Source organism: Myotis yumanensis, unplaced genomic scaffold (genome assembly GCF_028538775.1).
Source record: "Myotis yumanensis isolate MYYU_CA2020_CCGP unplaced genomic scaffold, mMyoYum1.0.hap1 SCAF_18, whole genome shotgun sequence".
NCBI classification, from domain to species: domain Eukaryota; kingdom Metazoa; phylum Chordata; class Mammalia; order Chiroptera; family Vespertilionidae; genus Myotis; species Myotis yumanensis.
The window spans coordinates 17,334,136-17,358,869 of NW_027223769.1; the positions used below are offsets into that span (position 1 = coordinate 17,334,136).

Genomic DNA, 24,734 nt, shown 5'->3' on the forward strand with positions numbered 1-24,734 from the left:
GACAGAGAAATTAGAGTTGCGTGTGCAAGGTACAACAGCAGTGTTATGATTATGCGTTTTAAAAAAAGAAGTCCATTTCATGAGAAAGGCAAGCTGATGATTTACAAGTGAAATGACACATTGTCTTAATGATACACTGCAGTTTACTTTAGAATTTTCCGGGCCATGAAACGAAGAAGGGGGAAGGGGAGGGAGACGGGGTGTGAGATGGAGGACAGATGTAATAAAATGGGCACATGTTCATAAATGATGAATCGGGGTGCTGGCACATGGTGGCTGTATGCCAGCTTGGCTATTTTTGCACATGTTTAAAACATTTTGCAATACAAAGATTTTTTAAAATATAAATGAACTGAGTATCATTATGAACCTAAAACTACTCTAAAAAAAGTAGTCTATCACAACCCCGGTCAGGTTGAAACGGCCCTGGTGTGGTAGGGACAACATCGGTGAGGTTGAAACGGCCCTGGTGAGGTCGGGACGGCCCCGGTGAGGTTGAAACGGCCCCCGTGAGGTAGGAACGACCCCGGTGAGGTTGAAACAGCCCCCGTGAGGTAGGGACGACCCCGGTCTGGTAGAGACAACCCCGGTCAGGTCGAAACGGCCCCGGTGTGGTAGGGACAACCCCGGTCAGGTTGAAACGGCCCCGGTGTGGTAGGGACGGCCCCGGTGAGGTTGAAACGGCCCTGGTGAGGCCCAGACGGCCCTGGTGAGGTTGAGACTACTCCAGTGAGGTTGGGACAAATAAAGGGGACCAGTATGGACTGATGAACAGGGGTAGATACAGAAGCAGAGCAACATTGAACAGAATGTTAAACTACAGTGGGAAGCCTGGGGAGGGTTGGGGGGGGGCATTAAGAGACCAACTGAAGGACTTATATGCATGCATATAAGATTAACCAATGGACACAAGACACGGGGCGGGGGGGGGGCGGGGGGTAGGGGCCGGGGGAATGTCAAGGGGGGGAAAAAAGAAGACATATGTAATACTCTTTGTAATACTTTAAGAAATAAAAATTATTAAAATATAAAAAAAAAAGTAGTCTATCAGAAAACAAAAAATTAAATAGAGAAAATGTAAATGAGACTCCAGTGATATAAATAAAACACTGATATGTGATTATGCATGTAGATGCATATACACAGAGATCAATACCATCTTCTCTGACCCCCACAATTCTGAGAGGCGGGGTTCTCACCCCCATTAAAAAGCTGGGGTACAGAAAGGCCAGACTGCCCCCCAAGGCCGTACAGCTAGTGTGAGGAGCTCAGCTCTCTCTGGGCCTAACTCAGTTTCTCAGCTGCGCCCTATCAGCACTTGGGGCCGGGTCATTCCTTGCTGCGGGAGGGCTGACCTGTGCGTGTGAGGCTGTTGAGCAGCATCTCTGGTCTCTACCTACCACATGCCATTAGCACCCCCAGTTGTGGCAACCAAAGCTGTCTCCAGGCATCCCCTGGGGGGCAGAGCCGCCCAGTGGAAAAGCACTGCCCCCCACAAAACTCACGGCCCCCCACAAAAATCACGGCCCCTGCCACCAGCTTGGAGCCTGGACGTTAACACTCCAGGAGACTTCTTCCCACGTGTCACCCGTTTGAGGACAACTGTGCTCACATATGCCCCAGGGGACCTCGCAGGCTCACCGCCTTAGTCACATCCTCTATCAGTCAGAGAAGGTTTCCTGGGGAAGGGAACCTAAGCTGAGCCAGGAGCCGGAGGGGAAGCCAGGCAGGGGAGGCGCACCTGCCTGTAGGCCTCAGCCTGCCTGTCCACGGAGAAAAATTCTCCCTCTTGCCCGTCCTCAATTTGCGCCTTGAAAAGGAGCTAATTGTGGGGCTGTCCTCGTTCCAGAGGCTAAGACAGCAAAGCAAAGAGGCACTGGGCAGGGAGACTAAACTGTTCATGACCACAGGTGGCCAGATGAAGACACAGGGCAGGTGGTGAGATGATGAGAAACCATCCAGGAAGCTCCCCCCAGCCCCCCTTGCACCCTTCTGTTCTCTCACCTGCTGTTCATGTAAGAGAAACCGCTGGAAGTCATGCAGGTGAACCGCAGAGGCATCCGGCCGGTCAGTACTGCTGCCCTCGGGGAAAGAGAAGGTGTTTAGAGAGGGACACATATTAGCAGTCAAGAGGCCATTCCTGCCAGCAGGCGGCCTGCCACCCAGACACCCTGGCAAGACCCTCCTCTGTGCCAGGGGCAGGCTTGTCAACGGGAAGACAAAGGTGGCCTAGATGACATTCCTGACCTCTAACAACTGGAGGGTGGGCCCTGGAACCTGCATTTAGCTGCTCCTAGGTGGTTCCAGTGCTGAGGGAGGAGAGCGCGGATATGCGTGTGCCTAGCAAATGCATGGGTAGACTGGGTGTGAACAGACTTTTAGGGGATCTGGGGCCACATCAAAGCGTCTCCTTAGAAGCCCCAATGCAGAGTGTGCTGAGCCAGGGGCTCCGAAGCAGGACTGGGGGCCGGATGAAGCCCCCTGGACTCTGTGCGGGTGGCGAGCATCAGTGGGAACGTGCAGGACCTGGCCATGGAGCAAGCAGAGGCCCGCTGTTGGAGAATTTTCCATTTAGGATGAGGGAACCCTTCACCCTGAATAAAGGGGACGCCCCCTCGGCCAGCAGCTTGATGACCGATGGCCTTGGGGAGAGGCTGCTCATGGCTATCAAAACGCTGGGCCCCCCTGACCGGCACAGGCAACCTGGTTCCTACGAAGTGCATCCTGCAGAACAGCTGCCCGGCGAGATTCATACTCGTCCCTGAGCACTTGTCAGTGGGGTGGGGGTGGGGACTTTTCAAAATATAGGAGAAAAACATGCTTTAGGCTTTCTCCCTGTACTGAACACTCGGGGTCCACAAGTCTATTGTCTTTCATTACAAGTGCATTTCCACTCGTCTATGCAAACAAGCCTCCTACGATTGCTTCACAGCTTTTCCTTAATTCATTAGTCTTTTCATTAAAATACGACATAAACATCAGGTTTGGTTTTTATACACTCTGAAGTCTTGGGGTTTCTGGTTTGGAAAGTGACAGAGGGAATCAGTGCCAGGGTGTCCGCACCAATGAGGGTGGTCCCAAAAAAGCAGGTCCAAAGCATGTTCGAGGTGCTGTTAACTCCATGGAAACCTTTCTCCCCAGGCACACAGGCTTGGGGAGCACAGAACACTGTATACATCCCCTACTTAGGGCCCCGGTCCCGCAGTGAAGGTCCTGACAAGTCCCGCAGCACTTACTTTTTCATAACATCATTATCACTGTATACAGGTCCTTGCCACACACCATGTGAAGCACTTTACATCCTTCCCCTCTTTCATTCAGTTAAACCTTCTTACCCAGGAATTTCCCAAACCCACTTGGCACTTAACAATGTTTTAATTTGTATTAAAAAAAAAAAAACCTCTCCACCAGTCATGTTCTATGAAGCACACCCCAAGAAAGGAGGTCCTACTTGTATGCAGGCATATAAGCATAACCAATGGACATAAGACACTGGCGGGTAGGGGAGGCTGGGGGATTGTCAAGGGCAGGGGGGAAAAAAGGAGACTTATGTAATACTCTTTGTAATACTTTAAGCAATATATATATATATATATATATATATATATATATATATAAAATAAAAAATAACTAAATAAAAAATAAATAAATAAATAAATAGAAGACTTTAAAAATAAAACTCCTCTAAGTCTGGCCTCCACCCTTGCACCTCATGAGCTATGGATTAAGAAAAAATGAGGGGGTCCTGGAACAAGAAAAAAAGTATTTGTAGCAAAAAAAAAAAAAAAAAAAGGAGGTCCTAAAGCATGCAGGCTTCTCTATAGAACGTTCAGGCTCTCCCCAGCCAACACTCCACACACTCTGTTGCTACTGTTCCTGTGTATCCATGCCACAGGGTCGGCATGCCCAATCCCCGGATAGGTGGACCCCCCGCCCCCAGTGCCCACCCACAGAGGCGACCCTCCCAGAGCCGCCAGCTGGACTGGGAGGGCCCCCAAGGGCACCAATCACCGGCTCAGCCACCCTGAACAACCATAACCCAGAAGAGGTGCCTCACCCCAGGATGAACACGGAGGAATCTTTTTTGAATTCGTCAAGAATCTGAAATGGAAAACACACACAAAACAAGGAGAGTCGACAAGTGAAGCCACTAGATGCAAATGGACAGATTTGGGGGGTTAAAAATTAACACCATCATTTGTGTGACTTGTTAATGCAAATGAATAGACTTTTTTTTCTGTGAAATTATCATTGTAATCTGAGCGACTTGTAAATAGTCAAATACAACCAGAATGTATGAAGCAAAAGGCAGAAGTCCTGACCTCTGTCATAATCTTATTCCTGAGAATCAATCACTCTTAATGATCTTGTAGGCTTCCTCCTAGAATTTATGTTATATTAGTCTAATTATATCTAATCATAATATATTACATCTTGTCTCCCAACTTCCTGCTGCTGTTTCAAGCTTTAAATATGATTCTACCTACAACCTCAAATAGTCCAGCCTCATTACTTTGAAAACCCACATTTATTCCATAACATGTGTATCATCAACTTTCTGCTACTATATCCAGTCTTATAAAGAAGGTCCTCGTACATATCTGTGCCCACGTGCACCGGTGTTTCTGTTGGGTAGACTCCTAGCCAAGAAAACACTTGGACGTGAGGTATGCACATGAACCTCAGTAATTCCATTAACTGGCTCTCCAAACATCTGTCCCAACCGACATCCCTACCAGTGAACACACCCTATACCCTCACTGCTACATTTCAAGTCCTTAAAATTTCAGAGTATTCTATTAAAATATTTAAGGGAAGATTTATACAAAAATCCTATGAGAAGAGGGAAGTGGGTAAGGGCATGGATGAAATAAAATGGCCATGAATTGACTGATCGTTGCTGAAGCTGGCCAATGGCTATATGGGGGTTTGTGATACTAGTATCCCCGCTTGTATGTGTTGGACACTTCCCTTATTCAAAGTTTAAAAACTTAAAATCAGGAGAACTCAAACCCTAGTTCAGCTTACTAGCTGTATGACCTCCAGCAAGTAACCTCTCTGACCCTCAGTTTGTTCATCTGTAAAATGGGATAACAATAACTCTCTCACAGGGCTGTGAGAAGCATGAAATGCATGGAAAACACTTAGCACAGCAGCCAGCATAGAGTTCACACTTAGAAAATGTTATGATCTGTGTTCATAATCCTGTTATTATAGCCAGGTTAGAGGTATAGCCCCTCACCAGGGGAACACACATGGAATTACAAGTCTTATCTTCCTGCTGCTGTCAAACTTTTGGAAGCTCTGAAGTTTGGAACGCAGGACCCGTAGATAGTCAGATCTCAATGTATTTCGAGAGAAGCTAAAAATCTGGAGCTTAATATGAAATCTCCCAAGTTTTAAATGTAGGCAATTCATTTCAAAAACATTTAAAACCATTAGGCCAAGTACAGCTGAATGCATGCATGCTGAATGTGGCGCTGTGGCCGCCAAAGGCAACCTCTGTACAGGCGTCTTTCCCCCAAAACTGGGCAATCTAGGGAACCCCCAGAGGATCTGGGGACTCCAATATCTCCCTCTCAAACACACACACATTAATTAGCCTTAGAAAGACCCATACCGGAAGGTGCAGGTTGAAATACCTCTCTTGTGGAATTTTATCACCATGGAGACTATCCAGGGGTTAACCTGTGCTGGCAGCCGAAGTAGCTGTTTTGAAAACCTTATTCTCAAGCTTTGCCTGCCATTTGTCCCCTGAGACAGCATCCTAAAATTTCAAGGCAACTGATTATAAACACTGTTCTTTGCAATCACTTATCTTGAATGAATCAAGCTTTGTTCTCAGTCCTGGTCAATTGCCTGAGACAGCAGTTGTCATTATTCTGGATTTCGAAGGTACAATGCCATCGAAACACCTTCATCGCTCTCAAGCACTTACTATAAATAAAGCTTACAGATTTTAACCTAAGAAGTGTTTGGATCAGCTTTTGTGCAATAGATTTCTTTCTATTAAGGTTCCATATTAAAAGGGGGAGGGGAGTACATAGTTTTAAAAGTTTTATAACCAGTAACCTGACTTAATACCTTCATTTTATAGAGGATGCTTGAGTGAGGAGGAAAAAGATGGCTTCCCCCAAACCACTTGGTCAGTTAGAGGTCAAGTTGGGGCTGGAATCTAGGTCTTTCAACTCCCAATACCTATAATCTTTCCATTCTTTTTGGCAAAACAAGAACTAATCCTTATATATGTGGGGGGGAAAAGTAAACACAGTGCACCGGAAGTTTATACTCTATAAAATAATGTATTTCTGTCCAATCTAGACACACAGGAAATGCTTCTCCCATTTCCCTTCCTTGGAGACATCCAAAATCTCATGGTCATTGGTCACCAATCAAGGGGCCTCACCCTGTGGCCGGCCTGCCAGCCTGCAGGTAAAAGGCGATTAAAACTGTCTTCTAGCCCTAGCTGGCTTTGCTCAGTGGATAGAGAATTGGCCTGTGGACTGAAGAATCCCAGGTTCGATTCCGGTCAAGGGCACATGCCCAGGTTGCAGGCTCGATCCCCAGTGGAGGGTGTATGGGAGGCAGCCAATCAATGATTCTCTCTCATCATTGATGTTTCTATCTCTCTCTCCCTTCCTTTCTGAAATTAAAATAGAATTTTTTTAAAAAACTGTCTTCTAGCGACTTCCACACTCATCACTTAAAAATGACTGCACACTCAACACCCAACCCCTCATTTAGTCCTCCTCAGAGCCCTGTGGTGCAGGGATCACCACCCCCATTCCACGGATGAGAAGACTGAGGCTGGGAGTGGTCAGTGGCTGGCCCAAGATCACACAGCTGATTGGAGAAACCAGATAAGCCACTGGCTCCAACTCCCACCTACTCTCTGCTCCCTCTCAGCTCTGCTTTGAACCCACCCTTGTCACCTGCAAAGCCCACTGCCAACAGTAACAGCAGCAGCTCCTGTTTGTGGCATGCATGCCACCCACCAAGCTCTGTGTTCTGTGCATTGCACACTTTTTAAGCTTTATACTTTTGGTGACTTTTTTTATTGCAAAAGTAACACACCAATTTGGAACAAGTCAAAGAAAACTGAGGTGTACAAAGAAAAAGGCAATTCTCTCCTGCCCGTCTTTCCAAACTCCTCCAGAACACACACGTAATCAACATTAAATGTGAGGTGTGTATTCCTCCATACTTTCTCCTTCTTCATAAAAACACACAGAGATGACATATAGGAGGGTCACTGTATTCTGTTTTGTTTTTACAAAAGATCGGACCCAACTCCTCACATGAACCTGCTGCTGGCTTTCCTCACAAAATTTCATGAACATCCAGAAACACAACGGACTCGGAAGTCTTCACCAGCTGCACGATGCTGCGCAGCACGGCCAGACCATGACTTACCAGCTGGTCCTCTACCGAGAGGCACCCAGATGGTGCCGGGTATTTTGCCCGAGTAAGTAACGCTACGATAAACAACCTGGTGACACATCCTTAGGTCCCAGTGCTTTCATTTCTCAAGACAGAGTCCCCAACATGCCACTGTCAGACCAAAATATATTTTAAGTTTAAATTAGCATACTATCTTAACCTTCTTTTTGGTCTTTGCTTTTGTTCGCTGAACCTAGTTCACAGGACCTTTTAATTTAATTTTAAAATAGCATATTATCTTAAAAATATATTCTCATAAAAACGAATAAAAGTATAAAAAGAAGGCACACACACATAGTCCCTCAACCCAGAGATGGTTACTATTAATAATTTGATAAATTTCCTCCCAAATGAGATAATACAGTTAGAATTGGTGGACTTTTTTACTTTAATAGATTCAGATTACATTCCAATCGGAGGTACAGCCACTCATATTCCCACCAAGAAGGTATGCGAACCAATTCCCCACACTTTCCCCAAAGAACTACCACCTTTAAAAAACATCTGCCAGTCTAACAGGTGAAAATGGTATGTCACTGTCATCCCCACTTTCCATTTCTGCGACTAGAAAGGAAACGTCTCTGATTTTCCTAGGAATGTGCTGGACTTTGAAACACGGGGAAAACAAAAACATCATTCGATCATGTGCTCAAGCATCACCTTACCGATTTTTGCTGTTCAAACATAAGTTTTTTATAGAGGAGATGGAACTGTTCAAAGCTGAATTCATCTTTGTTTGCGCCTATTTCCTGTAAATAAAAAAAATAAAAAATAAATGACCACACAAGTATTGGTGTCGACCACAAGAATGCCTCCTCCCTGATTACAGCAATAGAACACCTTTCTACAACACTGGCTAAAATCAACCCGCATTCCTCTGAACCCAAACTGTCCACAAGCTTCCTACTTAGCTGTCTGAAGAACATAGCCACCAGGGACCCCACCAGGTAAAATCCTTCCATTGATCCCGAAAAGGGAAGAGTCTCTACCAGAATTCCACGAGCCATAATGAGAACTTCTCCCTTTGGGGGCATCAAAGACATGTTTAAATCAAGACATATTTATAGGGTAGTTTTGTACAGGTCATTTTTTCAAAGCGTAAGAAAACTAACCAAGGTTTTAGGTTATATGGAACTCAACTCTAGTCAAGGCTTATCCCCTGATTTGCTTAATGGCTTTGGGAAATTTACGTAACCCTTTCAGACCCTCAGTTTCTTCATCTGTAAAATGGGAGAACCAACATCACCCTCCTCAGACTTCCCTGAGACCGAACTAGATAACATCAAGTGAAGGCTTGATAGAGAACAAAATTCCAATTAAGTAGTAATCAATGCTTCTCCCAACTCATTTCTCTCTTTTCAATCCCCATCCTTCTCCATTTTCATCTTTTTGAATTAGTTAGATTGTGTGGGGGGAAATCAAAAGGTGGCTTGATAAACCATAAAGTGGGTTAACTCTTCCAGGAGCTCACTGGTACAAAAACGAATGAGCTTCTTGGGCTGAGGAATCCATGACTGGGGCTGCTGTGGACATGGCCATGTGAGTCCTCCAACTGAGGATACTGGGGTGGAGAGTGGTTGGGCTCCTTGACAAGAGTTGGTATCTCTCTGGGGCCAGAAAGTGTGCCGCTACATCATCTCCATCATTACATCATTCGGAAGAACTACACCTCACCTCCTCTCCCCCATCACTCCTGGAGTGGCTTTACCTGCCCCAAATCTACCAACAGCTTAGTTACACAAGAACATAAAGAAATTAAGTGATGAGTGGAAGGAGGAATGGGTGGATGGCAGGGTGGGTGGGAGGAAAGGTTCAGAGGGGAAAGGTGGGTGGAAAGACTGGTAGGTGGGAAGTGAAGGGAAGGACAGAGAAGAACCAACTCTGACGACTACACTATCAAGACTTGCATACAAAATTCTACATCCCTGGCAACCTACATGAGAAATCTTTCAAAATATTTTCCAAAACAAACACGTTTGTTCATATTACTAGAAGTGAAATGGGCTGCAGGGTGGGGAAGGAAAGGAAAAGTTGGGCTGGTGAGTGTGTTTCAAATCAAGCATCTGCGTAAGCACAGTCTTCATAAATGACGTCCTCTGCTAGAATTGAGAACATGGTCACCAAGATCTTCCCATGATTCCTTTGTCTGGACTAAGACAGGATCTGGGGTGAAGGACGTTCTTGGGCACCAGTCACAGGCCTGTAGTGGCTTCACGTGAGGGGCACAAGTAGCCGTGAGTCACAAAATTATCAGGCTGAGCCATGAAACTTACCGCAAACTTATCCTTGAGGAACTTGGCACTGCTCACTTTGAAGTTGACCAGGGGCAAGATGGCCTTCAACTCTCGGAGGCTGATGCTGCAAAGAGAGAAACCCAACTCCGTCAACCTTGAGGGGTTTCAACAGTGGAGGGTTTGGCTATTCCCATCAGCTACCGCGTCAGGTAGTCCTCCAGGAGAAGACCCTGCCGAGAGCTGTTAACTGAGCACGAGAGACCTGGATTCAAGGTTACGGTGACACCTCGGTGCACAAGGCTTATCTCTACCCTTCAGGGGAGGCCAGGGACATGGCCATGTAGGAGACACACAGTGTGAGCAGAACATGGTGTTAGATGACCAGATAACCTCTGCAGATATGAAATGTCACAAAGGTTCAAACTAAAGAGAGTTAACTATCAAACTATACTACAAAGCCATTATAACCAAAACAGCCTGATACTGGCACAAGAACAGGCATATAGACCAATGGATCAGAACAGAGAGCCCAGAAACTGACCCACACCATTATGGTAAATTAATATTTGACAAAGGAGGCAAGAACATACAATGGAGTCTCTTCAACAAATTGTGCTGGGAAAACTGGACAGACACGTGCAAAAAGATGAAACTAGACCACCAACTTACACCATAGACAAGAATAAACTCAAGATGGATAAAAGTCTTAAATATAAGGCATGAAACCATAAAAATCTTAGAGAAGAACATTGGCAGTAAAATCTCAGACATCTTACATAGCAATATGTTTATGGATACATCTTCTAGAGCAAAGGAAACTAAGGAGAAAATAAATAAATGGGACTACATCAAAATAAAAAGCTTCTGCACAGCAAAAGAAACCACCATCAAAATGAAAAGGGAACCCACTGTATGGGAGAACATACTTGCCAATGACATGCCTGATAAGGGGTTAATAGCCAAAAATATAAAGTACTCATACAACTAAACAAAAGAAAGACAATCCAATTTAAAAATGGGCAGCTCTAGGAACTTGCTGCTCTAAGGAGAGTCCCTGGACCAGAAGCATCAACAACAGCTGGGAATTTGTCAGAAAGGCAAATCCTTGGGTTCCAGCCAGAATGTCCAGTGAAGCAGAATGTCTGCAGGGGCGGCTGTGCACACCTGTGGCTAAAGACGCCCAGGTGGTCCCAAGGAGCCAAAGCCACAAATGTTAACCCCATGAAAGCTCTCAGCCTCCCCTCTGTCACCGCCAGGCTGAAGCACGAGGAGTGCACAGGGCATATACAGATCCAATCTATGTGCAAGGGCACAAGGGCAAAGGGGGTAAAAAATGTACCCAGGAGGCAATCGGCTACCAGTCCTTCAGGCTGCTGCCCCCTCAGTGGGACTCTAGCCCCTGTGAGCCTTACACTGAGGAATGCAATTCTAGAGACCCTCATAGAAGGTGCAGGGGTTTCCTCAAGGGCTGTTTTGACCAGAGAGATTTTCACCTTATGCACTGACCTTAGAACCTAATTCCCAGATAAGAGACAACTGAACTTTAAAGGCTCATAAAGGGGAGGTCTCTGGAAATCTGGCCAAGATTATACTGTTAAAACCTTTAATCCATTTTCCCCAGGCCTGAAAATGTCATAATGAAAATGTCCAACACTAGAACATTCCATGTGCCGGATGTTATGTCTAGGAGTGAAAAAGGAGGAGTTTCGTTCATCCAACAAACACTATTAGAGTGGAACCAGCCAGATCCCTGACCTCAGGGAGCCCCGGCCAACATGAGCAGCAACAACAAGGGGAAGACTTAACTAAAGCAGAACACTACCACCAACAGGGGACAGAGGGGTCATGGCATGAAGGCTGAGAACCCTACAGTGACCCCAAAAGTGCTTCTCATGAGGGCCACATCATAAGTTCACTTGGAAGACCATTCTGTGACAGTAGGAACATGAAAAGCTAGACACAAACTAAATGACAAACAAAAGGCAACTTTTTGAGCCAAATATCATATTCCTATTGGTTGAATTATAGCATAGACACTGACATAGTGTTTCTGAAGAGTTGCAATGAAATGTAGAAGTTCTTATAGTTTGACATGAGGTGAAAATAGTTTAATTCTTTTCTCCTTTAGTGAGGGCCAGACTTGATGAGTTATTCCCAAAGAATGGAAGGGGGACAACTTTACAAAGGAGAAATCTGGAAGATACCGCCTTGGCCAGGTGATCAAAGTTGACATCACCATTGATAAGCCACGTTGAGCGTATATTCCTCTTGATATGATGTGTTGAAAGACCTTTACTTCTGTGATAGTCTTCCCAAATACCCATCACCTCAGGCTATATAACTCCAGTCTAATTATGAAAAACCTATCAGACTAATTGATGGACATTCTACAAAATACCTGAGACATGCTCCTCAAAACTATCAAGGTCATGAAAGACAAGAAAAGATTGAGCAAGTGCAGGCCAGAGGAGGCCAAGGGGACAGAACAACTAAGTACAATGTGTGGTCCTGGGTTGGATCCCAGACCAGAAAAAGGATGTTGGTGGGACAGAAAAATGAACTCCAAAGAAGTCTAGAGTTCAATTAATAGTCACATATCAAAGATAGTTTCTCAGTTTTGACAATATACCATCATAATGTACGATGTGAACATCAGGGAAAACTGGGCAGAGAGGAATATGAAAACTCTCTAAATATAAAATTATTCAAAAATTCAAAAGTTAATTAAAGAACAGGATATAAGCTTAGGTATAGTTATATTTTAATAAGGAAACGTGAACAAGGAAGCAAATAAATGAAGTTGAGAGTGGAAGACATATACCAAAAAAAAATGTAGTTGAAGTTAACAGTGTTTACCATTTAATATCAAATTTATACAAGTTTTTTCTAGTTTCCAGAATTTCCAAAAAATTTTTCTATAATGAGCAAGAGTGACTTTCATCATTAAAAAAAATATCCATATGCAGCTTGAGACCACATCAAAATACCACCAACCACCTCCACAAGAAACACATTCAATGGGCGGACTCTGCAGCACCAGAGCCCTACTGAATGAAGAAAGTCCTGCTCTGCGGGGGGCCCCACACAGGTGACCCTCCATGGTGGTCAGTGGTCGCAGCCAGTCCTTGCAGCCAATCAGCCTGGGGGTAAATCCCTCCCACTGATATGCCAACAACAATCAAGAGTCAACTACAACAGGAGGGGGTGCACAGCCCACACAAGGGTGGGGCGCACCTAGAGTGCCTAGCTTGGGTGATTGGAGAGGCTGTGTCACTGGACCCTACAGAACACCGACTGCATGAGGCCACTCTACCAAGCCTGGGAGATGTAGCAGCTCTACCTAATACATAGAAACAGAGAGGCTGCCAAAATGAAGAGACAAAGAAATATGTCCTAAAAGAAAGAACATAACAACACTACAGAAAAAGAACTAAACAAAATGAAGACAAGCAATCTACTAGATGTGGAGTTCAAAACACTGGTTATAAGGATGTTCAATAAACTTGGTGAGAATTCCAAGAGAATAAGAAAGGACATATAAACCATTAAAAAAAAAAGTCAGAAATGAAGGATACATTAACTGAAATGAAGAATAATTTATAGGGAATCAATAGAAGAGTAGACGAAGCTGAGAATCAAGTCAGAGATTTGAAATATAAGGAAGCAAAAAATACCCAATCAGAACAGCAAAGAGAGAGAGAGAGAGAGAGAGAGAGAGAGAGAGAGAGAGAGAGAGAATATCCAATAAAATGAAGATAGCATAAGGAGCCTCTGGGACAACTTCAAGTGTACCAACATTCACATCATAGGGGTGCTGGAAGGAGAAGAAAGAAAGCAAGAAATTGAAAACCTATTTTTAAAAATAATGACAGAAAAGTTACTTAACCTGGTGAAGGAAATAGACATAAGTAGTCCAAGAAGCACAGAGAGTCCCAAACAAAATGAGCCCAAAGAGTTCACACCATAATTAAAATGCAAAAGGTTAAGGACAAAGAGAGAATCTTAAAAGCAGCAAGAGAAAAGCAGTTAGTTACCTACAAGGGAGCTCCCACAAGACTATCAGCTGATATCTCAACAGAAACCCAAGCAAGGCCCTACAACCAAAATTACTCTACCCAGCAAAGCTATCATTTACAACAGAAGAACATAAAGAGCTTCCCAGGCAAGAAAAAAGCTAAAGGAGTTCACCACCACCAAACCAATAACACATGAAATGTTAAAGGGTCTTCTTTAAGAAGGAAAAAAAAAAGATTAAAAATATGAACAATAAAATGGCAATAAATACATATCAACATTTAATCTAAAAGGCAAAATAACCGAACAAGCAGAACAGAAACACTCACAGATACAGACATTTTGATAGTTGCCAGATAAGAGAGGGGTTTGGGAGGATAGGTGAAAAAGGTGAAAGGATTAAGAAGTACAAATTGATTGTTACAGAATAGTCATGAGATATAAAGTACAGCACAGGAAATATAGTCAATAATATCCTAATAACTATGTACGGTGTCAGATGGGTACAAGATTTACTGGGATGATCACTTAGTAAGTTATACAAATGTCTAATCACTAGGATGTACACCTGAAACTAATATAATATTGTAATTTTATTTTATGTATTTAAAAAATAAAAATTATTTAAATTTTTGAAAAGATAAAGTACAAGAAGCATAGACACACAATGGAGCTTGAGAAAATTTAGAGAACACCTTAAACTACCAACCAATGAGTAATAGAAAGAGTGCAAAGAGTAACAAGGACCACCAGGCTGGATAAACACCCAGAAAGACATCAGGAGGACCTCATTGTCTTCTCTACATATCTAATTCCTACCCAAACTAAAATTCCCAGATCAAATTCCTCCTCAATTCTTAAAGATTTCCCAAAGCACTTGAACCCTCATGTCATCACTTCCTTCTCCCAACTCTTAGAGAAACGTGTTGTCCTAAATTCATTTGGTACTGGGTTGTGCTATCTAGTAAACTTTGTTTTGCTACTGATTTTTTTAAAGTCCATGTGCATTTTTAAAACAGAAAACAATAAATGAAAGTGTAAACATAAAAACTAAAAGATTATGTAGAACCTAGCCGAGGGTCAGTGCTTGGAAGCTGAATGAGGATTAAAATCAGAATGTGAAATTTTTAAATAGGCAAAGGACTCAAGTAGACATTTCTCCAAAGAAGATGTACAAATAGTAAAAAGCATGTGAAAAGATGTTCGACATCACTAGTCATTAGGAGTATGAACATCAAAACCCAAGATACTACTTCACAACCATTAGGATGGCTATTAGAAAGAAAGAAAATAAGAAGAGTAGGCAAGGCAGTCGGGAAAAAAATGGAGCCCTTGTGTTGGTGGGCATGTAAAATGGTTGTGGTTGCTATGGAAACAGCATGGCAATTTGTCATTTGATCCAGTAATTACACTTCTGGGTAATGCACAAAAGAATCAGAAGCAGGAACTCAAACACCCATCTTCACAGCAACAATACTCACAATAGCCAACAGAGGGAAGTAATTCAAGTACCTACCAACAGAGAAACAAATAAACAAAGTGTGGAATATTATTCAGCCTTAAAAGGGGAAGAAATTCTGTCCTGGCTGGGTGGCTCAGTTGGTTCAAGCATTGTCCCATACACCAAAAGGTTTCGAGCTTGATCCCCAATCGGGGTATATGTGAGAGGCAACCAATCAGTGTTCCTCTCTCTCTCTCTCTCTCTCTCTCTCTCTCTCTCTCTCTCTCTCTCTCTCTCCCTCTCTCCCTCCCTCCCTCCCTCCCTCCCTTCCTCCCTCCCTCAAATCAATAAACATATGCTCGGGTAAGGATTAAAAAAAAAAAGGAAAGAAATTTTGACATGCTACAACGCGAAGAAATCTTGAGTTGCTGAGTGAAACAAACCAGTCATAACAAGACAAAAAGTATTAGATTCCACTTATATTGAGATAACTAGAGTAATGGATTCATCGAGACAGAAGGCAGAAGAGAAGTTAGCACAGGCTGGGAGGAGGAGGAACGGGGATTTATTGTCTAATGGGGACAGAGTTTCAGTGTTACAAGATGAAGAGTTCTGGAGACGGATGGTGGTGATAGTGCACAAAGTGAATGCCCTTAATCTTACGGAAGTGTGCACCTGCTCAGATGGATTCTTGCAAGTCCTTCATAGAGATCTGTCTTTCTGGCAGCTGGCCCAGAACCTTAGCAGAGAGGAGGTCTGTGATAAATTTTATGTTCTGTATATTTTACCACAATAAAACAGACTAAGTAATATGTTTCAGGTCAGTGTGGGGAAGGAAAGATTTTTGCCTGAAGAAGGAAAGGCAATGTCAAGTACTGGTGGGTGAGTCTCAAACCCTGTGCCACACCTGACCAGGTGAGGTGCTGTAGACAAGTTCCTGAACGTGTCACAGAAGGGTCCCTGGCTGCCCCGTCCGAGAGCGCTCCGTCAGCATCCCCTTGGGATGCAAAGTGCTCAGCACCGTGGCCGCTGCAAAGCCACTTCTCCACAAGTGCCAGCTGCCGCCAGCTGGTCTCCAGCGATGCTGACAATGAAAGCAGGTGCCCACGCCAAGGAAAGCACCCAGAGGCTGGGCACCCGCGCAGGGCCCGCTCAGAGCCTGCCTCCTGCCCACAGAGTCTTTCCTTTGCTTCTGTGGCTCCTTTGTTTTCTTTCAGGAAACGCAATTAGTCGTGGGCGACAGGAAAGGAGGGGAAATTGGCAGAACAGAAGTCCGTGCCCTTTCATTGGCCCCTTGGTCAAGTCAAAGTTCCTTTTGAGAAACTCCCTCGGGGCCTCCCAGAACCACAGGAAAGGTGGGATTTCCACACGCTGGCAGACAGGCGGCAGGGCTCTGCCACTGGGAGGGAGTATGGGGAGAGGGAACGGAGAGGAATCGAGTCCAGAAACAGACTTCCTCTCCGCGGAAGGTTCTGGACTAGCGGATGGAAAGATGGATCTCTAAGGACCCGCAGGAAGGATCCACACTGAGTGAGAGAACCACTTCCCGACAACAGATAAAGGAGACTCGGACTTGGGAACAAAACCAACAACCCCGTACCACCACCGCACGAGGGGAGGGCCCGGAGGCTCCACCTGCCACCCCTGTGCCAATCTCAACTATGAGTCACCCCTGAGCCACAGAGAAAGGAAGCTCTCCGAGGAGGCCCCACCTCCGGCTGAGAGAGGCCAGCGTGTACTGAACCCTCCAACGAGGGACCCTTTGGTCCACCGCTGTGACCCCGGAGCAGGGCGCAGGGTGTGGGGCCAGAGTGAATGCTGAGTGAGCGGAGGAGGGAAAGACAGACGGCCGGGGGACACGGAGTGGGCTGCTGGCTGACCAGACAGTACTAAGCTTTTCAGCACTTCACGGTTACTGCTTCCACATCAGGCCGTCGGTGTGTGTAGAAAGAGCGTGGAAGGACGCCCAGACTCTGGGTGACAGGGGACACTGGCCTGACACAAGAGGTGCCCTGGAGAGGGACACAGAGGTGCCCTGGAGAGGGGAGAATATTCAAGAACAAGAGGGAGGGAGTCACTGCCTCAGATATGACAGTGACATACCTTTTGTTTGTTGTTGTTAATCCTCACCTGAGGATATTTTTCCATTGATTTTTAGAGAGAGTGGAAGGAGGGGGAGAGCCAGAGAGAGAGAGAGAGAGAGATTGACGTGACCGCACAGGAATTGAGCCTACAACCGAGACACATGCCCTTGACCAGAATCAAATCCTGGACCTTCCAGTCCGAGGGCCGACGCTCTATCCACTGAGCCAAAGCAGACAGGGCAACTGTGACATATCTTAATGGAGGGAAGGAAAAACATTTAAAATTTGAAAGAAAAAAAAAAGGCCTGATGTGAGGCTAAACATGAGATAATGATTATAATGTGCTCACAGTGCCTAGCATGCTCAGTAAATGGTAGCTTTTATCATTACGTTATCAATAAAACTGGCTCATACCTAAGGAAAACTGGGCACGAGGGTGTCCAAGCTCACCCATAAAGAAAGAAATGCAAATATTAGCACCTCACCCATCAGACTAACAACCGTCAGAGTCCAGAGTACGGGGCGGAGGATGCGGGAGCTCCCCTGCACCCCCGCCCCTCTCAAAATGTCCTGCTCTGGGATGTCACCCTGCTCATGTCCTCCTCACCCAAGTCAACAGAAGATGTCTAGACCCACAGGTTTTCAGAGCAGCATTATTCCCAAAGGACCAGGGACAACGTGTGTCCATCAAGAAGGAAGTCATTTCCCAGCAGTGAGGAAATCACACTGCCTTCCCCCGAGAACAAACCACATTTGTTACAGACGTGTCCGGCCTAGAGCATTGTGTGCCGACAGGGAACCGCTCCAAGGCGTACTGTTCAGTGAACAGGTCAAATCCACTGGAATGTATGTTATCACATCGCCCTCTCGTCTGCACAGCCCCTAGAAGCATCGCTATTAGCCCGGTTTACTTCCGTATGGTCCATCCCTCCCACCACAAAGTGAGGGCAGGCGCCATGCGATCCTGTTTCTCCCCAGGACACAAGTGCTCAGATGTGAAGGCCGAAATGATGAGGTCCAAAGGCTCCATGCAGAGAACTTGTCTCTGCAGATGAACTTGAATTTTCCACTGCAATGAGGCTCCACCCCCAGCGCCTAGCACCTTGTCTAGTTAACTGTGACCTCATGAGGACCTTTCCCCAGCACAAATCATGACCCACCCAACCCCCTTGAATATTTCAAGAAAGAACAAAAATCAGAGCGCACCATGATCTGGAGCAAACCGCCAAGATGTGAACAAATGTTACCTGTTTCTTCTGGTTTGATCCACCGAATAAATCTGCTTTCTCAGCCAACTGGAAAGAGAGTTGAGAGACAGAGAGAGAAAGTTAGAAAACAGTACAAGTCTGGGTTCTATGGAGCAGGGACTAAGGACCCTGGGAAGGGTTTTCCAACTTTCTAACTTGGAAAGCAGCTTCTTCCTTGTGGTCAAAAAACCCTTACTGAGCCAAGAGGCCCCTTGAGCTGGTACAGGCTGGCGCTCTTTAACGGGTGAGTCCCTCCAATGACATCCACTAATCCCCAAAAAGCTGGTCAGAAAAGTGGTGAAATCGGAGGGCTTTGGTTTCCTGGGGGATGGACAATCCCAGTCAGACATCCACGATGCTGGCCAGACACTCCTGGTGGCAGGTGGAAGATTCTTGACCTTGCATCTGACTGCCCTTTGAGTCAGCTAGTGCCTTCTTGAAGCCTTTAAGAAGGAAGCCCTCTGGTCCTCCCCTCAAACACAACACCAGTGCAGGTTTCTGTGTCATTTCTAAGCACTCCGCATGCCAACAGGCCAAGGCCAAGGCCAAGGCCAAGGCCCCGTACGGAGACAGCCTTTTCTGTGAGACACCGGAGGGTCCACAGCCACTACGGGGCATCTACTGCACACAGGACGCTCAATGAACCTCCAAGATCAAACGTCTCCTTTTTCTTCCCTTCACCCATGTTGGCTACAGGGAGCAGAATGGATGAGTGAGCAAAGACAGAGATAGACAGGCAAAGCCAATACCTCTCAATGATGGTGGGTGTGGATGCACTCATCGCTTCTTGGTGTAAGATTTTCAAGCCAGAGAGCCACTTGGTTGCATCTTCCTTCGAGTCAGCTAGTGAGGTGAACGGGAACAGAAATGCTGTGTTACGCTCTGGGAAGACCGCTGCTTGAAGACCTACTGACCCTGGCTCCCCGCCTCCCCAGCCCCATACAGATGGTGGGCGTGGGAGAAGCCTGTGCCCATTTGCACCAAGAAGGCATCTCCTTCATACCTCCAAGGTTCTGAGATGAGGCCATGAGTCTATTACGAGCCTTCTATAGCAGAGGTGACAAGGAGGCATTTTTTAAAAGAAGTTTTATCTTTTAACCCCACGCTAATGAATAGGACACAGGGCCTGGAATAATTTGTACCACAATCCTGAACAACCCTCAGCATTTCACCTGTTTCCAACCAAGGCCAGAGAGGAGAGTGGGAAGTAGGAGATGCTGATGCCCATGAGGGAAGCAGAAACAAGTGGTGGTTAAGAGCTTGGCATCATGGCCAAGTCCCACTGCACCACTTCCGGGCTGGGCGACATTCAGCTGGTTACTTAACCCCTCTGTGCCTCATTTCCTCATCAGTGAAATGCAGTGAGCCATGAAAACACCTGATCTAGTTATTAAACATCTCCTAACCACCAGGTATCTTGTTAGTCCAGACAGTATCAGGCCAACATTGCTGCTCTCATTCTTCCCGTGCTGATGAGGAGAAAACCAAGGCTCAGCAGGTTGAGAGACCCGTCCCAGAGCCAATAAAGGAGAAGCTGGGATGTGAATCGAAGTCTTGCCCATCTCTCTACCCAACCTTGAATTCCAGAGCTCTGGAAGAGGGACCCGGAGTGGGACAGACTGGTATCCTGGGCTCCAAGTCTTGCTTGGTTTTTCCTGTTCTCCTACCAAGAACAGCAGCCAGGCTCTGCCTGAAGTGGGGTTAAGTGGACACAGCTCTGAAGATTCAGGGTCACAATCCCCTCTCTCCTGCCCCATCTCTGCCACCCACCACACACCATCAATCAGACATACACTCATTATTCCCCAGACGCAGCTTGCTATTTCCCTACACCCTTATACAGGGTGGGGCAAAAATAGGTTTACAGTTGTTCATATGGAAAATAATATAATAATAAATAATAATACAAGATTAAACTGTTTCCCATACTCACAACTGTAAATCTACTTTTGCCCCACCCTATAGATGCAATGTCCTCTACTTCTTCTTTCCTCCCAGTTGCTCCTGATGCCTCAAAAGCCAGGTTAAAAGTCACCTCCCCCTCTGCAGAGCCTTCCCTGGAAACAGACACTCAATACCCCTCAGCACACTGTATTGTGCTTGGACTATTGCTCTTATCCCAGGGCACTGTAAGCTCCTGTCCACACATCTGTCTCCCAAATACTAAGAACTCCTTAAAGGCAGCAACTGTTTTACTCATCTCCAGAGCCCCACTGACTTCTAGCACAACCCAGTTCAGAGCACAGCTCAAAAGACGCCTGGTGGGGGGAAAATGAATGACAAATTAAATCGGCGACAGCTATTCGACCCTATATGACATGTGCCTACCGCTGCTCAGCTTTCAAAGCTTCCCCCCACTTCGGTTGACTTTTTTTTTTTTCTTCTAATGAATACATTTTAATAGGAAATACAAATAAAATTTCTGAACAGTTGCTTGTCTAAGCATGATTAAAATGAAAATGTTATTATAAAACAGATATTAAGTGAAATACATTTTATCAATAATGGTGCTCCCACTATCATTAATTGATTAATGTTCTCTTAAATACAGCTAATTTTGAATCCTTAGAAACTTCTATTTTTATTATTTTTTTCCCTTTATTGATTAAGATATTACAAATTGATCAGATGCTCAAAACTCAGAGGGAAGATAGGGGAGGGGAGGGGTGAGGGGGAGAGATCAACCAAAGGACTTGTATGCATGGTCGACTTTTAATGGTATTAATTTTCTCTCTCATCAGATTGTGCATACAGTTCTAAGTCAGTAAATTCTGGGACTGGCCCTGAAGGCAGCTCCGAGCTTCTGCCCTGAGTAACGCGCCTCAGCTTTCTCACAGCTCTTCTGCTGGCCTCCCAGAGGCCTCTCTGGCTTTCTGGTAGATTCACAGGGCTGACCAGAAATCTGACCTCCGGATACATATGTCTATACGTGTGCACATATGCATGCATGTGTGTAGTATGCATGCATGTGTGTGTGCATGTTTACTTGTGTGAGACATAAGATTCCAGGATAGTTCCTTCAGATCAGATAAACTGAATAAATGGTGTAGGCCAGGCTCTGCTGAGGGAAAATGTAACTTGCCGTTAGCTCTCGGCGTGAGCCAGGCAAGCTCTTAACATAATCCTCACAACATCCCAATGAGGCCAGCATTATGATTCTCCCCATTTCACAGCTGAGCAAATGGCAGCGCAGGGGGGCTGAGTAGATTGCCCAAAGGCACACAGCTAGAAAGGGGCAGGGTTAGGATTCAAAACCATGATGCCCCCAAACACGTTAGTAGGAAGGCAGGTGTGAGCATCCTGCTTCTAGAGAATGCCCTAAGAAGGAAACTGAGGCACGGGGAGGCAGAAAAGCACCCGGACGTGCACCCACTTGCTAAGCTGAGTGTGCTGAGGACGAACTGGGTGCCATACAAGATGGTGAAGCAGCAGTCTTCCTTCTGGCGGACTGTCTTTGCACGCTCGAAATCCTTGGAGCTCTTCCCTGGGCGGATTTCCTTGATTTCCATGATATCCACTAAAAGAAAATGAACACGAACCAATTAGAAGCCGGAGTTCACTCCCCCGAGGATGCAGCCACATGCCTGCATCCCAGAAACGTGGCCCAGCTCCTTCATTCCCCAGCCCCTCAGCCCTGCCCCAACTGCAGGATGATGTGCAAATAAATAAAACGCTTATTGTTTTAAGCCACTAAGTATTGGCATAGTTCTACAGCAACAGATAACAGAGATAAGGAGGAATTCCACCTTGGCCCAGGGAGACCCCCTGCCCTGCCATGGGATAACTGTGCGCTGTTACATGGAGACAAACTCGACTGGTCCCTCCCTCCCCTCTTTTCTGTCAAAAAGCATCTTTTCCTGGGATGGACCCTTTCCACGTGCTTCTCATGAAGCGGGTCCACCGCTCTTGACCTCCACCACAATAAGCCAAAGACAGGTTCAAGGGTCCTGGAAATAACCAAAGTGCCCATCCCCGGCACAGTGATTAGTTCAGGGACGAGCACATGGCCCAAGCGAGGCCCATCAGAATCCTCCTGGGACTTATTTGGCCAGCGCTATTCATAAAATGTATCCCGCTGCTGCCAGCTGATAGAACATGAGGCTGGGGGAGCAGAGATGGTGTGGAAAGAAAAGATTGAGCCCCGATGTGCTCTTTGAAGCCCTGGGTCCCCTGCCACCATAAGAGTCCTGGTACATACATCTCAGTGCTTGAGCTGAACAAAGAAACAGGAAAGAGAGGTATTCCGGGAGAAGAGAAGGGAGGGAAGGAGCTCTCAGCTTTGAGGCAGGATCAAGGAAGAAGGCAGATGAGGTCTAGAAGGTGAACGCAGCATCAGGGTTGGAATAGCAGGAAAAGTGCCTGGCCATTCGCAGGCAGCAACAGGAGTGTGGGCGCAGAGAATGAAATCATAGACGAGAGGATGGAATGAACTAGGTTTTCTGCTTTCTTACAGGATCTAGCTGGATTGAAAACACTAGCTAGATCCTGTAAGAGGGGACCAGAGTCATGAAGTAACGTGGAAAGAATTTAAATAAACATTTGTTCTGCATCCTGTGAGTGGTGGCGGTCACACAGATCTATACATGTGATAAAATTCTGTAGCACTATACACCAACACATAAAACAAAATAAAACACGAGTGCGCGTAAAAATGGTGAAAGCCAATTAAGGTCTGTAGTATATTTCATAATATTGTCGAGTGTCAATTTCCTGGGTTTATAACTATAGTTATGAAAGATGTTACCAACAGGGGAAGCTGGATAAACGGTACACAGAAACTCTGTACTAGTTTTTCAATGCGAGCAGGAATCTAAAAGTGTTTCAAAATAAAAAGTTTTGAAAACCACTGATCAACTACAGGTGGCCCTATCCCTGGAAGGGGCAATGGTGTCTATAAACCTTGGGCAGGTAGAGGGGTGGAGGGTCCGATCCCCCTTCTTCACCCAACCCTGAAACCTGGGAGTCTTTTCTCTCTCTTATCTTTAGTCCACAAAACAAACAGGCAACAAAACACAGATCCTGTGTGTGTTCTGAAATGCATAACCTTCTGGAAGGAAATGGGCACTGCTGATGCTTTGGCAATTACCTAAAAACATGAAAGGTATTCACATTTATTCTCAGAAATTACTCACCCAGCCAGCTGACTGCTAATCAAGAGTCTAGTGACTTCAAGCAAATATTTTCTTTTCCTATCTAATCTAACAATGATTACCTAACCAGTGTCTTTCTCCATAAAATATCTCTAAGAGGGAATCTTTGAATTAACCTACTGTGAGTTTTTTTTTTTTCTTTGCAGCAACATTATAATAAAAATTTGAGTCTTGACCAGTGTGGCTCAATTGGTTGGGCATCATTCTGTGCAGAAGGTTGCCAGTTCGATTCCCGGTCAGGGCGCATGCCCAGATTGTATGCTTGATCCCTGGCTGGGGCTGTGTACAGGAGGAGGCTGATGATGTTCCCCTCTCACATTGATGCTTCTCTCTATATGTCCTTTTCCTTTCCTCTCTCTATAAAAATACTTTTTTAAAAAAGCAGGAGAATTTATTAAGACCTTCCCTGACCACTCTAAAAAAAATTGACAGATGTGACTAAAAAAAAATTTTCAGATAATGTAACATTATTGTCCTCAGGCAACCACCAAGTCTTATCAATTCTACTTTCTAAATTGCTCTTGAATTTGTCAACTTCTATCCATTTCCAAGGCTAGCACCACTGTTATATCTTGCTTGGTCTACTGAAGTAGCCAGAAGTTACTCCCAGAACCAATTTTATGAAATGCTCATGCCACTCCTGGGCTTCAAACCTTCAATGGTGCCTCACTGCTGCTAGGACTAAGAGCCAAGGCCCAGGGTTGACCCCTGCATGCCCTCCCCTTCCATGCTCCTGCCACAGTGGCTCAATCTCAGAACCTCCAGTGGGTCGTACCACAGACATCAGCACATGCTGTTGGTTCTGCTAGGAAAGCCCTTAGCCTGGTTAGCTCCAAATTCTCCCTTCCAGTCTCAGCCCACTCACCACCAAACTCACAGAAAGCCCTCCATCCCCTCCTACTATACAGACCAAGCCCCTGTCCCCCACGCCAGGACCAGAGGCAAGTGCTTCCTAGTGTGAACCGTGGATTCAGTGCTCCTTCCCTAGATGGTGCTCCTTTCCTCACCGTGTATCCCTACCTCAAACAGAGATGGTGGTACCCGGTGCAGGCTAGTAAGTAGTTGTTGAAAGAGGAAAGGGACAGAGGGAGATGGGGACATAGACAGGGACAGCACTAGAAATG

At 45.5% G+C, this 24,734-nt stretch overlaps 1 protein-coding gene across 1 annotated transcript in view; it reads right to left on the bottom strand.

Moving 5' to 3' along the window:
- Nucleotides 1–24,734, bottom strand: part of PLCG2 (phospholipase C gamma 2) — a 140,207-nt gene that overhangs the window by 65,738 nt on the left and 49,735 nt on the right. The window contains exons 3-9 of the mRNA XM_070398957.1: nt 21,834–21,977; nt 19,210–19,303; nt 18,461–18,508; nt 9,714–9,798; nt 8,106–8,189; nt 4,058–4,101; nt 2,005–2,077 (exon numbers count right to left, since the gene is read on the bottom strand). Of these exons, the coding sequence (XP_070255058.1) occupies nt 2,005–2,077; nt 4,058–4,101; nt 8,106–8,189; nt 9,714–9,798; nt 18,461–18,508; nt 19,210–19,303; nt 21,834–21,977 (572 nt within the window). The remainder of the gene's footprint in view (nt 1–2,004; nt 2,078–4,057; nt 4,102–8,105; nt 8,190–9,713; nt 9,799–18,460; nt 18,509–19,209; nt 19,304–21,833; nt 21,978–24,734) is intronic.